This window comes from Clarias gariepinus, chromosome 15 (genome assembly GCF_024256425.1).
Source record: "Clarias gariepinus isolate MV-2021 ecotype Netherlands chromosome 15, CGAR_prim_01v2, whole genome shotgun sequence".
NCBI classification, from domain to species: domain Eukaryota; kingdom Metazoa; phylum Chordata; class Actinopteri; order Siluriformes; family Clariidae; genus Clarias; species Clarias gariepinus.
The window spans coordinates 28,696,699-28,711,712 of record NC_071114.1 but is presented as its reverse complement, the minus strand read 5'-3'; the positions used below and the strand labels follow the sequence as shown (position 1 = coordinate 28,711,712).

Sequence of the window (15,014 nt, the reverse complement as noted above, 5' to 3'; positions counted from 1 at the left end):
CTACTGTGTAAATTTACAGTATCCTGCTGTCAATAATAGTTAATAAGTTAATATTTACAGCATTTATGATGTATCATTTACTGCAACAGCGCACTTACATGCAGAATAGATATGATACACTAATCTTGAAGGAAATTGTTAAACAGGTTTGTAAAACAAAATTCGAAACTTCAAACTTCACAGATATGTAAAAAAAAACTGTCATGAAATATGCATATTAAATTAGTAAAAAAAAAAAAAAAGAATAAAAATATATAATAAATGAAATTTTGCATTTCAGGTGACATAGAGCAAACACCAAATTATACAATAAGAATGGTGTAAAAGCGGATGATAACAAATCCTAGTTTTGTTGTTGTTTTTTTAGCTGCTCCTGTTGAGGGGTCACGCGTATGACCCGTTGGCACAGGTTTTATGCCGAATGCCCTTCCTGACACAACCCTCCCATTATATCCGGGCTGCATGCAGGGACTGAGGTTCGGAAATTAAGTTAGAATTGAACCTAACCCTTCCACATGGATACCTACCACTGATCCACCAAATCCCAATTAAAAACCCTAGTGTCTAAATGGTATGAAGGAGAAGAAAAAACTACTTAAAATGTCAGACTAATTAGCCAACTTTAGCTGCTTAGCTAGGTTAATGCTACCTAGCATTACTTAACTTTACCTCATTCATCCATCTAGGGACTGTAAGAATGCTGTAAAATAAAGGTTTACAAAAACAACGATGGGAGAAGAAGAAGAAGAAACTACTTAAAATGCTAACTAGCAAACTTTAGCTACTTAGCAAGGTTAATCCTGCCTAGCATTGCTTAGCTTTACCGCAAGGTTAAACGTATTACATTTATTCTGCTTTGCTAAACATAATAAAATTGTTAATTGCTTAAATATCTTTGCTTAAACTTATATAAAGATTTTACATTGAACTCCCGTTCCAACATTTTTGGACAGAATGACATAATTAGCATGACTTTGCTTTGCTGCCTTTAGCAATTATCTACTGTAGCCTTACCTCAGAATAAAACTGGATAAATGTTGTTGTTGTTTGCTTGATTGTTTTACTATGCTTTTTAAAATCAAAACCTAATAAAACTTATTTTACCAGATGAGCTTTCTTTGCTGCTTCATGTAAAAACTTAGTGGCTAGTTTTAATCAACTGCGTATATTTGCTATAATGTATATGAGATGTAACTAATCAACTAACTTGTTTTACATACTTTCATCATACATAAGATTAAATGTATAAAAGCAAGACATTCCAACATTCTTTTATAAGTATACTATTAAAACACTGGGAGGCATGTTATAAAAAGGATAATGGTGTGGGAATTCAGGGTGGGAACAATTACTCCACATTGTTGATTCATGCTTTGTGGCTTAAATAGTTACCATAGGCACCGGTAACCTGGTATAAATTTCCAATACTGCAAATATTTCCCAACAAAATACGTTCACCTTACTATAATAATGCTGTAATTTATTGTCTGATAAGTTGAATTTAGTTTGAGGTGAATTCAGCTGCAGATGAAGTGTAGCATTATGATGTCATGATTTGGTCAGGAACAAGAGGAAAAAAAAGATTTGAACGGATATTTTGGTATATAAATACGTAATGGGAATCATAAACACTCGAACACACTTCAGTGTTCCTAGCACACATGCAGCACAAGTAGAGCCAAACAGCATGCTTTTGTTCCTTGTAGCCTCTAAAACAGATTGAACACACTACCTTCCCACAGAGCCATTCAAAGCTTATATAAGCACCACTGCTGTCACTGGATGTGTGCGTGAAGTACCCTACCGCACAACCTGTTATAGGACGTTTCAGGGTGTCTGTCCACTTTACTCATTCACATAACAAGCTAGACAACAACCTGTTAACTTTCGGCCCCGAACAAAAATTGATTTCCTAAGAACAACCATGGTAAAGGTTTTCATTTATTTATTTATATATTTATTTTTATTTACAGGCTGAGAAAGTGATGAGTCTAATTACTCGCTTTGCTGCGCTGTTCATTTCTCAGTCAGGCTGCTATTTAAGGAGCACGGAGTGTGCAAGAATGCCAGCAGCGCCCATGTGTTTGCCCAAGACGGCACACAAACCAGACTAATGATACAGAAGGCCTGCTGTTATCACGTCTCACAGCCTGTTGGAGACTCCTGAGTCCGTGTAGGGATTGCATGATGTGGAGGAGCAGCAACTTACACCTGAACTCCAGGACAGCATGCAGATCTGCATCTGCGCAGACAGACAGACAGACAGAGCGCCCAGGTCGAAAGACCCTTGGGTACAAGTGTATTCTTTGGAGGAGGGTGTGCGTCCTAAAACATCAGAAAATGAAAATCAAAACTATGAGAGCGAGTGTGTGTGTGTGTGTAATGTGTGATGCTCACTTTACCATTTAACATTTTTAGAAGGCCACTTTAGTGTCATCTCTGTGCTCTTGGTGTTGTAGGTTTGATAGTTATGTAAGCCCTATGAGTAGGTAGTGTGTAATCTGTTATAGAGGATGTAAAAAAAAAGTGAGCTATTTCAATCAATTTTCATTTCATAACACTACTGTGTTAATATTACTACTATTATAAAACACTACTTAAGTGTTAATGTTAATTTATTAAGCGACTGGTTATTTACTGCTACAGTATGATTTTGCAGACACAAACTCTAAACAGGTTATATGTTTTCAATTCTTTACCATTCACATTCTTTAATAAAGAAAATTAACGTAATGGTTGCCTAATTGTTGTTCCTGTGTATGAGAGGAATAAACACTTCAGGAAGTCCTGTTGTGTAAAAATAATAATTTTTGGGGAGGAAACAGTAACGGCCTCATCACACATCACACCATATGGTAACGCTGATATAGCCATGAAGAGGTGTACTTGTTCTGCAACAACGATTAGGTAGGTGGAAAGCGTCAGAGTAATTCATCGGATCTGTCCACCTTCTTTCACGCTCGGTGATCCAGTTCTGATGATCACATGCCCCTTTCTATTGGAGACAGTGGGCACCCTGACCGGTCGCAACAACTGTAATGCATTGTGTGTTCTGACTCCTTTCTATCAGAGCCAGCATTCACTTTTTCAGCAATTTGAGCTACAGTAGGATCGGACCAGACGGGCCAGCCTTCACTCCTCCATGTGCATCAGTGAGCCTGATTGACATCACTGGTTCACTGATTGTCCTTCCTTGAAGTACTTTTTGTATACAATGGGAAGGCCCCACAAAACCTGATGTTTTGGAGACGCACTGACCCAGTCATCTAAACAATTTGGCCCTCGTCAAAATTCCTCAGATCCTTTTTCTGTACATGCCCAATTTTCCTGCTTCCAACACATCAACTTTGAGAACTGATTGATGACTTGCTGCATAATATATCCCAATATAAGGAGATAATCAATGTTCTTCACCACACCTGTAAGTTATTTTAATGTATATGTATATATATATTTTTTTTCTAGTATAGACCAGAAAATTGGATGTAAGCATGCACACACACACACACACACACACACACACACACACACACACACACGCGCACGCACACACAACCCCTTGTGTTGTTTGTTCATAGCAGGACCAAGCAGAAAGCACATGTGGAGAACTAATCAGGCACGATTTACAGCATAATTACTTGAACACTAGGCAAAAAGTTCAATATTCCATTATAATATTGAAAAAAAAAAAAAAACATTAGCGTGAGCTATTTATTTCCTTTTTTAGTTACTATGTAATTATCTTGCCTTTCTATACAGTTTTTTTTTTCAGCAGCACAGGCTATAATCCACCCCTTAGTCTGGTTAAGAGTGTACTCACTAAAGAGGAAGACTGCCTCAAACCATCAATGATATAACACGTAAAGCTCTGCGATGAGGAAAGTCTGGGGAATTCTTCGTAGTAGACACTTGTGCTGAATTCCAGTGTGCCTAAAAATCTCGAGATCATTTCAATTCGTTCCATGTTCCGTCTCAACAGTGACATTTAATGAGAACAGTACGAGCGTCTCAAAGCTAGTGGCCGTCATACATCACTTACAGACAAGCCCAGGCACCAGAATATGAATGAGATGTCAGTGTAAGTGGCCCATTAACCTCTCGACTTACAGCAAGCGCGAGCCTCTGGAGCACCTCGTCTTTAGCTCATACTCTTCATCTTGCATATTTTATGCACATTCATTCCTGTTTGCCTATTCTGTGTACAAGTGGTGAATTCAATCATTAAAATTTCACTTAGGAGAAGACGAGTTTCCTTTGGGGCCTGGTTTCTTTTAAGCTTTCGTTCATTTTCCAGTCAAATTCCCTTTACGCTTCTTCACTGCTAGCTTTTTCATTAAGAACCTACAGAAGATCCGGGTTTCTGTAAAGCTGCTTTGTGTTTGATCCTGATATCATTACTGTCTGTGTGGAGTTTAACATGATCTTACTGTGTTCTTGTGGGTTTCCTCCTACCTTTCAAGACGAAAAAAAAAATAAACATGCCAGTAGGTGGATTGGCAAAGAGAATTCGCCCATCACACACACAGCGTTCCAAGGATAGACTCTGGATCTCCACATCCTTCACTAGAATAAAATGGTTACTGAAAGTGAAATTAAGTGATTAAACTTTGCCAACGTCGGATAACAATATACTAGAACAAAGAAAGCATCCGTCATCCAGCAACACACACCTAGTATGGTTCCTTCAAGTTGCAGTTCTAAAGAACACTATCAGATTAAATAGCCAGAAGCATGTGGTCCTTCCCAAAATTGGTGCCAGTTTATTATAACAGCAAAGGGAAATACATGAGTAACAGGATCTTTAAGATCACACATAGTTTTGGCAAATCTAATCCAGCATACACAATAAACCATGTAGACTGGAATAAGTCGATTTTTCCCCTAGAGATGTGGAACTAGTACCTGCCGAAAACATTTTATTTCCATCAGATTTAGATTGCAATACACTCCCATATAAACCATAAGTGCCTCTGAAGCGTCTTTTACACTCAATAATCAACATAAGTTCATGAAAATTAGCACCCAAAGGGGAACACTGTGCTTATGCTGCCATCTAGAGTTATTTATGAAGAAGCACAGTCTATGTTTTATTAAACTGACAAATGCAGACAAACTATCTAAAATGTTTTTCTTTTACATAACACACAAATACTTGACAGTGTATATTGACAGTGGTTCTTTATCTAGAGCAGCATAGAAACATCCTAAAGGTAAATTAATAAACTTATTTCAAATCAACTGTCTTATTACACCCTCCTAAAAAAAAATAAAAAATTCCCCATTTTACCAAGAAACTTAAACCATCAGCCATCATAAAACCACTTGATTTTGCTGTAGTCTTCTCTATGGCTACGCAACATGACTATACATGGTGGCCTCAATGCCTGCACCCATAAGCATTTATCTTAATTTATAAACTTTTACTTTCTATTTAAGTTCCAAGATGTCTTCAAAACGAACAAAGATAGAACAGCACCAGACCCAAACAGCCAACTTTTCTTTTGGGTTGATTTGAAGTCATTTGTCTGTCAGAATCAGTCGAAAATAAATCACTGCACTGAAGGAAGAAATAATCTCTGCATGGAAGTTTCAGCATTTACAGAAGTTGCTGCCAGACCACCCATTAAAAGGTCCAATTTCTATATTTAAGTCATTTTCAGTAATTTCTCTGGGGCTATGAACCCAAACTTTTATATAGTGAGGCCAAAAAAAAAAAAAAAAAGTTTTTCCTAAAACTTTAGAATAAAATATAAACCACAATTTTTAGTAATCTATAGTAATATTTAATCTGTTATTCATATTTTAAAAAAGAAACACTAGAAAACCAGTTTTATATAAATGTATTAGCATATCTATTGTCAGCATACATCTCTATGCACCCACTGCCCTACCAGAGTGTTTAGACATGGACATCCCTTCCATGTGCAGTGTGATAAGAGAACGGGGTGTCACTATTCACACAGTAGACCATCTACACATGCAAAACTGCTGTTCATAATTAAAAGACAACATTTGACCATTTGTGGAGAGGCTTTATTTTGTTGCATACAAATAACTGTCTATTTCTTCTTCTCTACGTCCTGCTCAGCGGCCTCCTTCGCTCTCTTGGCACGAATGCCGAAGAGACGGGCATTGGCACGAGTCATGCGCAGAGTGGCGAAAGCCTTGAATTTCTTCTCTTCCTCAGTGATCACGCGGGCCTTCTCCTTCTTTTGCACCTGGAGAAGAAATTCAGGAGACACGAGTTACGCAGGCGAATAAACTGCATAGAACATAAGTGCCAAGACATTTAGAGTTTCCATGATAGAGTTTTGACTGTTAAATACATACGTTCTTAATGGGCATAACGGGTCCGGTGAGCTGTGTCGCCATCTTGATCTCCTCCTCCTATAATAAAGGTTTACAAAAAAATTTATTAATGACAAACTGCAAGAGTAAAAAACAAGCAGCATGAGAGTTCAAAACCAGTTCATCAAGAATGCGCAGAGATTTCTCCCAGTGTCTTCAGTGTAAAATTAAATGTAATATCTGTTATGTAAAGCTTACAGCGCAAGATTTGTGCATTTACTGTTCTGTATATATTTTTTTCGGCACTCGGCTCTCTCTACTGCAAATTTGCACTTTATGACCTCTCACATACAGACAATAAAATCCAAATGGTCTTGAAAAATATGAACAACACTTGTGTTTACTGTTATAATCATGGCTGCATGCTATTAGAATCCTATCCATTTCAATTAGAGACATTAATAATTGATCATTAATGCCTCTAATCACATCAAGAATTTCCTTGATCAACCTCTGACAGCTTACAAACCTATTAACTTGTTCACCCCAAGTGGGGGCACACTTTCAGGTAATGCAATGCACACTGCACAGTATTAAATATGGTATATTGAGCGACATTTATTCAGAACAACGACAAAGGACAGGATTTCTGATGGCCTTATTTGTCTTTAAATTTGGGCTTTCATATTTTGTGCAACTTGGTATTGTGCTACTAAACCTTAGTTTAGAAATAAAACTAGAACTGAGAAACAATCTGCATCTTATTTAATTTGTAAATATTAAATTAACAATTTCATATCCAAACAAATTTACCAAGACCAACAGCAAATAACGGCAGATGATTTCATGAAGAGGATGTTTTGCCAATATATTTTTTTATCTTAATCTGTAAAAAAAAACTAAATTATATTACTAAATTATGTATGTTACATTTGCAATTAAATAATTGTGCAGGTCCATACTGTGATTTTGATTTATGATTGTGTGGTAAAATTAATCATCTATAATCATTTATCAACTGGTAAGGTAACATGTTACAAAATTTGTTAACACCTTAGCTTAAATACAAAATTTTACTGGAAAGTAAGATCTTGTATTTAAGCTTAGTCGTTTTTCCACATTGTCAATGGTTTAACAACGCTGTGTAAACTTAAACAATAATCAAATTTATGGATATTAATCATAATAAAATTCTAGCACACCTCAACCAGCTAGATGTGACCGACACTATACTAGCATCTTAAATTAACTTTTCTTGTGACATTTTTCCTTTTTTCCTGAACCAAGAATTTGAAATTCATCTAAGGGAAAGATCACTTTCCAGGGGAAAAAAAAAGCTTCAAGTCTTATGTGGCTGAAACACAAACACCAGACGACATTACACGTTTTATAATACAAGAGTAAAAATATGAATTGTTAAATAATGCTGAGCCACTTACAGTGCTGTCTCCCTTCTTGGGTGCAGAAGGCTTCCTGGGGAAGAGGATAAGTTTGGAGCGGTACACCTTCAGCCTCTGAACATTGGTGTGCAGGGACTCTGTGGATCTGTTGCGGCGACGTGGGTCAACGGCGATGCCGATGGTACGGGCCACTTTCTTGTTGATTCCGGCAGCCTGAGATACAAACCAAACCATGAATACGATCACGAAGTAAATACCCTCATGAATCTGTTTAAATTGTAATCGCCTGTGTCGAGCAGAGCAGTCATCAGCACAAAGGGTTCAAAGGAGTATCATCAAATATGTACAGAGATTCCGGAGAATTTGTCATCATCTGACTGCTGCTCGGACACACGAAGGGGTGTTACAGAGGGATGGGACGAATACTTACATTGATATAATATACTCTCTAGTGTACGGGACTGCTAAAAAACTAAGCAAAAATACTGTGTGGTGCTTGATTCATGGAAACAATGACTATTCTGTAACAGTATTAGGGTAACGTCCATGTAATCCAGGGATGAGAATCAACCGTCAATTAATACGATGGCAATACAGAGTCAAAAAAAAAAAAGTGCAGAGTCAACTGCGATTCTGTACCACAAATAAAAAAAAAATAATTTACTGGAAAATTTATGTGGAAATACCATCTGTAGGATTTTAAAGAAGGTGTGTGGTTTTTTTTTTGTTGCCATCTCAAATTCCTCCTATTATTTAAACTCCACATGGCAATGGATGCGTGTTGATCAAGTGCGAGCATAAACAGCTTTTAACATGGGCACGCGTGGCTTCAAATGCAGGTGATTGAGGTTAGCTGGCACTTAGTGTTTTGAGACGTAATCTTGTAATCTCGTGATGTAATGTGCGTGACCTTTGATAACGCAACACCGTAAAAATGTATTTCTGCATTTAGAAATTAGAATTCTGCCAAAAAAAAAAATAATAATATCACCACAATCGCACCTTCAGCTCTTCCAGAGAGAAGCCCCGGCCGGCGCGGACCTTGGTGTGATAGCGGATCGTCGGACACCTGACGACGGGCCTCAAAGGTCCGGCAATTGGGCGAGGGGCAACACGGCGAGCCTTCGCCTGACGAGCCTTACGCCTGTAACAGAGCAAGAGGAAAGCTGTTTAAGTACAAAATCAGACTGGTGCTGTGAAGCTGTAATGCTCAATCCTTAAAGATTAGCCTAAAACACACTTAATTGTTACGATGATTAAACTAAATATGTTAAAGAGCAGAACAGTCATCAGCAAAAGGGGTTCAAGGAGTATCATCAAAAGATGTACAGAGATTCCGGAGAATTTGTCATCACATGACTGCTGCTTTCGCTCACCCACAAATTTGACAAACCCGCTCATGTCCTCTCAAACCACAGCAACCTTGACCGATTATATATTTTAGGCTGATGTATATAAAATTAAATTTAACTTTTTACACTGCTTATATTTTTTGTTTAATGCTATTCATGAATCATCTTTAATGTTAACTTGAAAGTTCTAGCTCTTACTTATTATAGAAGCCATTACATTTTCCCAGACATTATTGCCCCAATTCTTCTAGAGAAATGCAGGCAGTTTGGGAAACCCAATCAGCTTAATCTGCATGTTTATGGACGTTTGGAGGAAACCCAGAAAGAATGTACAAACACTACGCACACAAACCTGGGGTGGGTTTGAACCCTGTCCCTGGAGGTGCGAGACAACAGGGCATTATCAACAAATACAAGAAATTTTACTTTATCTAGGTGCCATGAATCTCACTAAAGAGCCTAAAGGAGAAATCTGGCATTGCTGTGGTGTAAGAGGACATTCCAAGCTAAAACGAATCCTCAGAGTTTGTACCTGCGGAGTTTTCTGGCTGGCTGGTTGAACCAGGTACGAACTCTCTTCTGCCAGTCTTTGTGGAAGTGAGGGTTCAAGATCATACCATTCCGGCTGGGGGCCATGACTGTTTATTCCCTGTGAACACACAAATACACACAAATGTTAGACATGCAGACACCTGGTGTTCAGTATTCTTTACAATAACACACACGTTAGACATGCAGATACACTCAGTATTCTCTAAAATAACTTAGAGAAAAAGAAAACCTCCATGTTTCACCAGAGCTAGCATTATTAGCCAACATGGTCAACTCATAGCTAACCCGTAACCTAACAGATACTAGAGTGTTAATACGTAAGTGCGTATGTGTGTGTGTACATTTTATATCTTATAACCACTTAAAGAAACTGTTTAAACACACAACCCGGTGATAAAGCAAAACACCGCGTGCTGCAGGAGGCGCATCCTTCACTCACTGAGCTGTTTTTACAACCTCTAACTCTATCTCTAATTTCTTCTCCTCCACACACTCTACACACGCCATACTCATTTCCTTATGCGCACAACAAACTTTAGGAAACATGTGTAAACCTCTATGTGGTGTAAAACGCACACTTAGAAAGGATTACATCGGATAAAATTGCTAACTTGGTAAGATAATTTCACGTACCGTCCGGGCGGAATATGGCCGAAAAGAAAAAGGAAGTGCAATTGCCGGGCCTTATGGGATATGAAGACGGCAGCCAATAGGAACGCTCCGCTAGAGACCGACAAACCGGAAGTGTGCAACGTATGAGTCAGGGCAAGTTAAAAGCCTTAACAGTAATAATTAATTGTTAAACGGCAATGTTAAACATTTATTTATTTATTTATTTATTTGTTTGTTTGTTTGCTTGCTGCTTGCTTAGTTGCTTAAAAATAGCTCGACAACAAGTCTGCATAATCACATTTAATATAATGATAAACGATGTAATATATAATAACAAATTTTATTATTATTATTATTATTATTATTATCATCATTATTATTACAACTACTACTATTATTATTTTTAGTCATGATGTTGTTTTACAATACAATAAAGTTCACTAGTTCCATATAAAATATAATTTGTAGAACAAAGTGTTAAAAAAAACACTAATCATTAATAATTATTTTTGAAATTATATATAGGCCTATGTTCTTAGTAGTAGGTGTAGTAGTGGAAGTGGTAGGTGAAGAAGAAAAATAAAAATTTCCTTTGGGATTAATAAAGTACTCCCATCTATCTAGCTATCTATCTATCAAAAGCAAATTAGTCGACATTTCTTACAGCACATTAATGTACAGTACATACAGATAAAATTAATAGAAACATAATGTTGCACAATTATTAGTGAGAAAAACCGGTAGAGTAAACTCTGACATTAATTTACAGTTAAACCTCGGTTTGCGAGTGTTCCGCAAGATTTTTAATAAATTTTGACTTGGAAAACGAACATTCTTGGTTTACGAGTACCGAGTATCGTGTATCACGTATGCGCTTCTTGTTTTGAAGGCACACATACACAGCGCCTGAGCACACACATGGAAACACTTATCTGTGGAGATTTATTGTTACTTTTTTTAAAAGGTAAATGCGGGTTAATTTGTTTTATTTTTACTTTATATTTTCTGTTAATTATTTTTATGTATTTATTTTTTGGGGCAGTGGAACAAATAATTTAAGTTTCTATTATTTCTTATAGGAAAATTCGATTTGGTTTACGAGTGTTTTGGAATACAAGCCCACTACTGGAACGATTTATGCCCGTATTCCAAGGTTCCACATTATGCTGTAGACTTCTAAATAAACAGAGTAGAGAAAAAATCCTTAATAATAGAACACAGAGAAAACGAGTCCCCATGGCAACAGGAGACAAATATATACAGGTGAAACTTGAAAAATTTGAATATCATGAAAAAGTTCATTTATTTCAGTAATGCGACCTAAAAGGTGAAACTAATATATAAGATAGGCTCATTACATGCAAAGCAAGATAGTTCAAGCTGTGATTTGTCATAATTAAGATGATCATGGCTTACAGCTCATGAAAACCTCAAATCTTATGGAGAGGCACACACTGCAAGATGTGTGAAGTCCAGTGTGAAGTTTCCACAGTCTGTGTAGATTTGGGGAGCCATGTCATCTGCTGGTGTTGGTCCACTGTGCCTCATTAAGTTCAGGGTCAACGCAGCCGTCTACCAGGAGATTTTGGAGCACTTTATGCTTTCTTCCGCAGACGAGCTTTATAGGGATACTGACTTCACATTCCAGCAGGACTTGGCACCTGCCCACACTGCCAAAAGCACCAAAACCTGGTTCTATGACTGTGGGATTACTGTGCTTGATTGGCCTGTAAACTCGCCTGACGTGAACCCCATAGAGAATCTAGAGGGCATTGCCAAGAGAAAGATGAGAGACATGAGACCAAACAAGAAGAGCTGAAGGCCGCTATTGAAGCATCCTGGTCTTCCATAACATCTCAGCAGTGCCACAGGCTGATAGCTTCCATGCCACGCCGCATTAAGACAGTAATTGCTGCAAAAGGGGCCCAAATCAAGTACTGAGTACAGATGCATACTTATACTTTTCAGAGGTCCGATATGTTCTATGTACAATCCTTGTTTTATTGATTGCATGTAATATTCTAATTTTCAGAGATTGTGGATTTGGGATTTTCATGAGCTGTAAGCCATAATCATCTTAATTATAACAAATCACAGCTTGAACTATCTTGCTTTGCATGTAATGAGTCTATTTTATATATTAGTTTCACCTTTTAAGTTGCATTACTGAAATAAATGAATACTCAGCCTTATATGTGTGAATATTGTGATGTGTCCTAAAAACTGTTGTAAAAAACAAAATTCAAATGAGATGGAGCATTCTCCGCAAAGGTATAATTTAACTGTCTAATCTTCATTTTCTATCAGTTACTGATTGTGTGATCTGTCTGCCGGAGCTCTCTGTCATAACAGAACTCCATGCAGTTGAAAGTACTCTTATTACTCCACAAGTACTCATCTTTCATAATAAGGTGCAGTAGAACACTTTTTTTTTTTTTTTTTTTTTACAGGAATATTATGAAGACCTCCTGGGAGGAACAAAGGGAGAGAGTGAGAGAGAGGGACGATACAGAGAAGCCTTATGAGTTATACACATTATAAAAAAACATCGAACAGTTAATGATAATTTTGTAATAGAACTTGCAATGAGGAAAAAGCTCCATCCACCTTCACAGCACAGTGTACCTCAGTAGGATATTGTTCAGCAAAGCATTAACAGAGCTGTTGGATCAATTAACGGTTGTTGAGATATCACAGGTTAATACTTGTACTTATGGCAACATAAAATACTAATTATTGTACTGAGCATTTAAAGAATAAGAAAGACTTAATTTAAAAGCCTAATTGTATTTATGTAACACTGAAGAGGTGAAAATCAATCAGAAACGATGGTAACAGTGTCTCTGCCAGCAGGATGGTCAGGATTACTATCAGTGTAAGTCACTTGTTGTGTAGAAGATTATTCTCCTCTTTTTGTGGCAATGTTGTTGAGAATCTTGTTATCCTACGTCGTCCATGTCACATGCCAAATAAATATATTATTACTTACGTACCGACAATTCTGTGAAATTTTTTTCTTTGATGCGTCTTGTAGCTTTGTGACTTGACAGTCTGATAAACGGTTACCTTGGAAACCTGCCCAGCGTCATTGATGCTATGTAGAAGTAAATGGTGGGACACGCACAGTGTTAGTTCCGAGATGTCCACAATGCGACATATGAGTGATATGACGGATGGGAATATTGTTCAGGTAAATAATCAAATGTGCAAAAAAATGGTAACGTTTAAACAACAAATATTGGGAATCATGAAACATTTAGGCAAGGTGTGATATCCCCTTTCCAACTGAGATTTCTCCAGAGTATTTGTGCTTCAATAAGGTTAGCAATGTCGCCTTGCACCTTCAGGGTCCGGGTTCGAGTACCACCTCAGGGTCTGTGTGCATGGAGTTTGCATGTTCTCCCTGTGGTGGGTGGGTTTCCTCAGGGTACTCTGGCTTCCTCCCACAGTCGGAACTGGCATTCATAGTGAGTGAATGTTGACTGAAAATCCTACCATGGTCATTAAATGGGAATAAATATAATGGTAATTACTAATGGCCTCCAAGGTCCCTAGTTGGATTATAGAGGTTTCCGGAATGGATGAATGAATGAATGGATTTGTGCTTCTATATTGACTGTATTTAAAAAAAAAAACCAACACACGGGCTATGAGGCCTTCTAGCAGAATATGTCGCCATAGTAACTGACTCTCTCTGAGTTTAACGAAACTGGCTTTTAGAATTTGATACTGTAGAATTTTACTTGAATTCAGGCTCAACTAACTTCCACTTTCTGAAATACATCCCAGAAGGTCAACGATGAGAAATAGTTATGTTGCATTGTCAGTCATTAGGGGGCGCAAAAGCACGCAAAGTTGTCCGAAAGTATATAAAACATTTTCAGCAAAAGAACATATTTAGATACTTTATCTATTTTTACCTTTAGGTTTTTTATTCTGTGAACACACGCCTGTCAGATGGATATATACTATGTAAATACAGATGAAGCCTGAATTATATCGAACAATTGAAGTTTATTGGGGGCTTTTTTATTATGGGGGGGCGGCAACTCAGAGGACAGTTATTAGAAGAGGCTTCATGATCTTGCATAATGTTGCCTGTCCGCACACTTCTGCCCACACTGTCGACACTTTGTTTTGAAGTGTTTAAGCCCTATAGTCCTGATCTTGCCCCACTGGACTTTTACCTGTTTGCTCCCCTAAAAGCAGCCTTACGAGAACGAATGATTACTTAATCAATCACTTATGATTAAGAAGTAAAGACAGCAGTCCAATTGTGACTCGCAGCACAGCATAAAACATTTATTATTAGCGAATATGTAATCTTGTTGACAGATGTATGTGTATTGAAAAGCAAGGCGATTATGTTGAGAAGTGATGTATTCGTCTTTTCTAAAAGTCAGCCAGAGTGCGGATCATTTTTGACTCACCCTCATATTTTAAATGATAAAAGTTATAAAATGTTTTAAGAATCTGCCAAGCTGCAGCACATGAGGCCTGGTCCGCACAAATGTGTAGCTTTTAAAAGTTTCTCATCTCATCTGTTTGCACCAAAGACAGAATCAAATGCAGCGGAATATTTAGTTATATTTTTATTATTAAATTATATTTTAATTAATAATAAAAATAAAATTTTTATAATTGATGTAAATTCAAAATATAAAACTCTTTCCTGAAATGACGGTGAGGCTGCATACTGTATGTTCTTAGACTTTAGTCATTTGCCTTAGCAAAAACAAAAATTATGCAAACACTTTACCAAAAGAATCCTAAATGTCCCATTAACCTAAAAAATTAGCATGTTATGAGT

At 37.2% G+C, this 15,014-nt stretch overlaps 1 protein-coding gene and 2 non-coding genes across 3 annotated transcripts; all 3 read right to left on the bottom strand.

Moving 5' to 3' along the window:
- Positions 1-6,011: 6,011 nt before the first annotated feature.
- rpl13 (ribosomal protein L13) lies at positions 6,012-10,312 on the bottom strand. The gene is made up of 6 exons (XM_053513942.1): positions 10,226-10,312; positions 9,573-9,689; positions 8,691-8,832; positions 7,728-7,901; positions 6,331-6,387; positions 6,012-6,218 (listed from the first exon to the last, which is right to left on the bottom strand). The coding sequence occupies exons 2-6, from the start codon at positions 9,674-9,676 to the stop codon at positions 6,060-6,062; spliced, it is 636 nt and encodes a 211-aa protein (XP_053369917.1). The 5' UTR covers positions 9,677-9,689; positions 10,226-10,312; the 3' UTR covers positions 6,012-6,059.
- LOC128543525 (small nucleolar RNA MBII-202) lies at positions 7,979-8,060 on the bottom strand. The gene has a single exon (XR_008365747.1). It is a non-coding gene; the product is annotated as a small nucleolar RNA MBII-202 (small nucleolar RNA).
- On the bottom strand, positions 8,958-9,042 carry LOC128543526 (small nucleolar RNA MBII-202). Its single transcript, XR_008365748.1, has one exon. It is a non-coding gene; the product is annotated as a small nucleolar RNA MBII-202 (small nucleolar RNA).
- Positions 10,313-15,014: the final 4,702 nt, after the last annotated feature.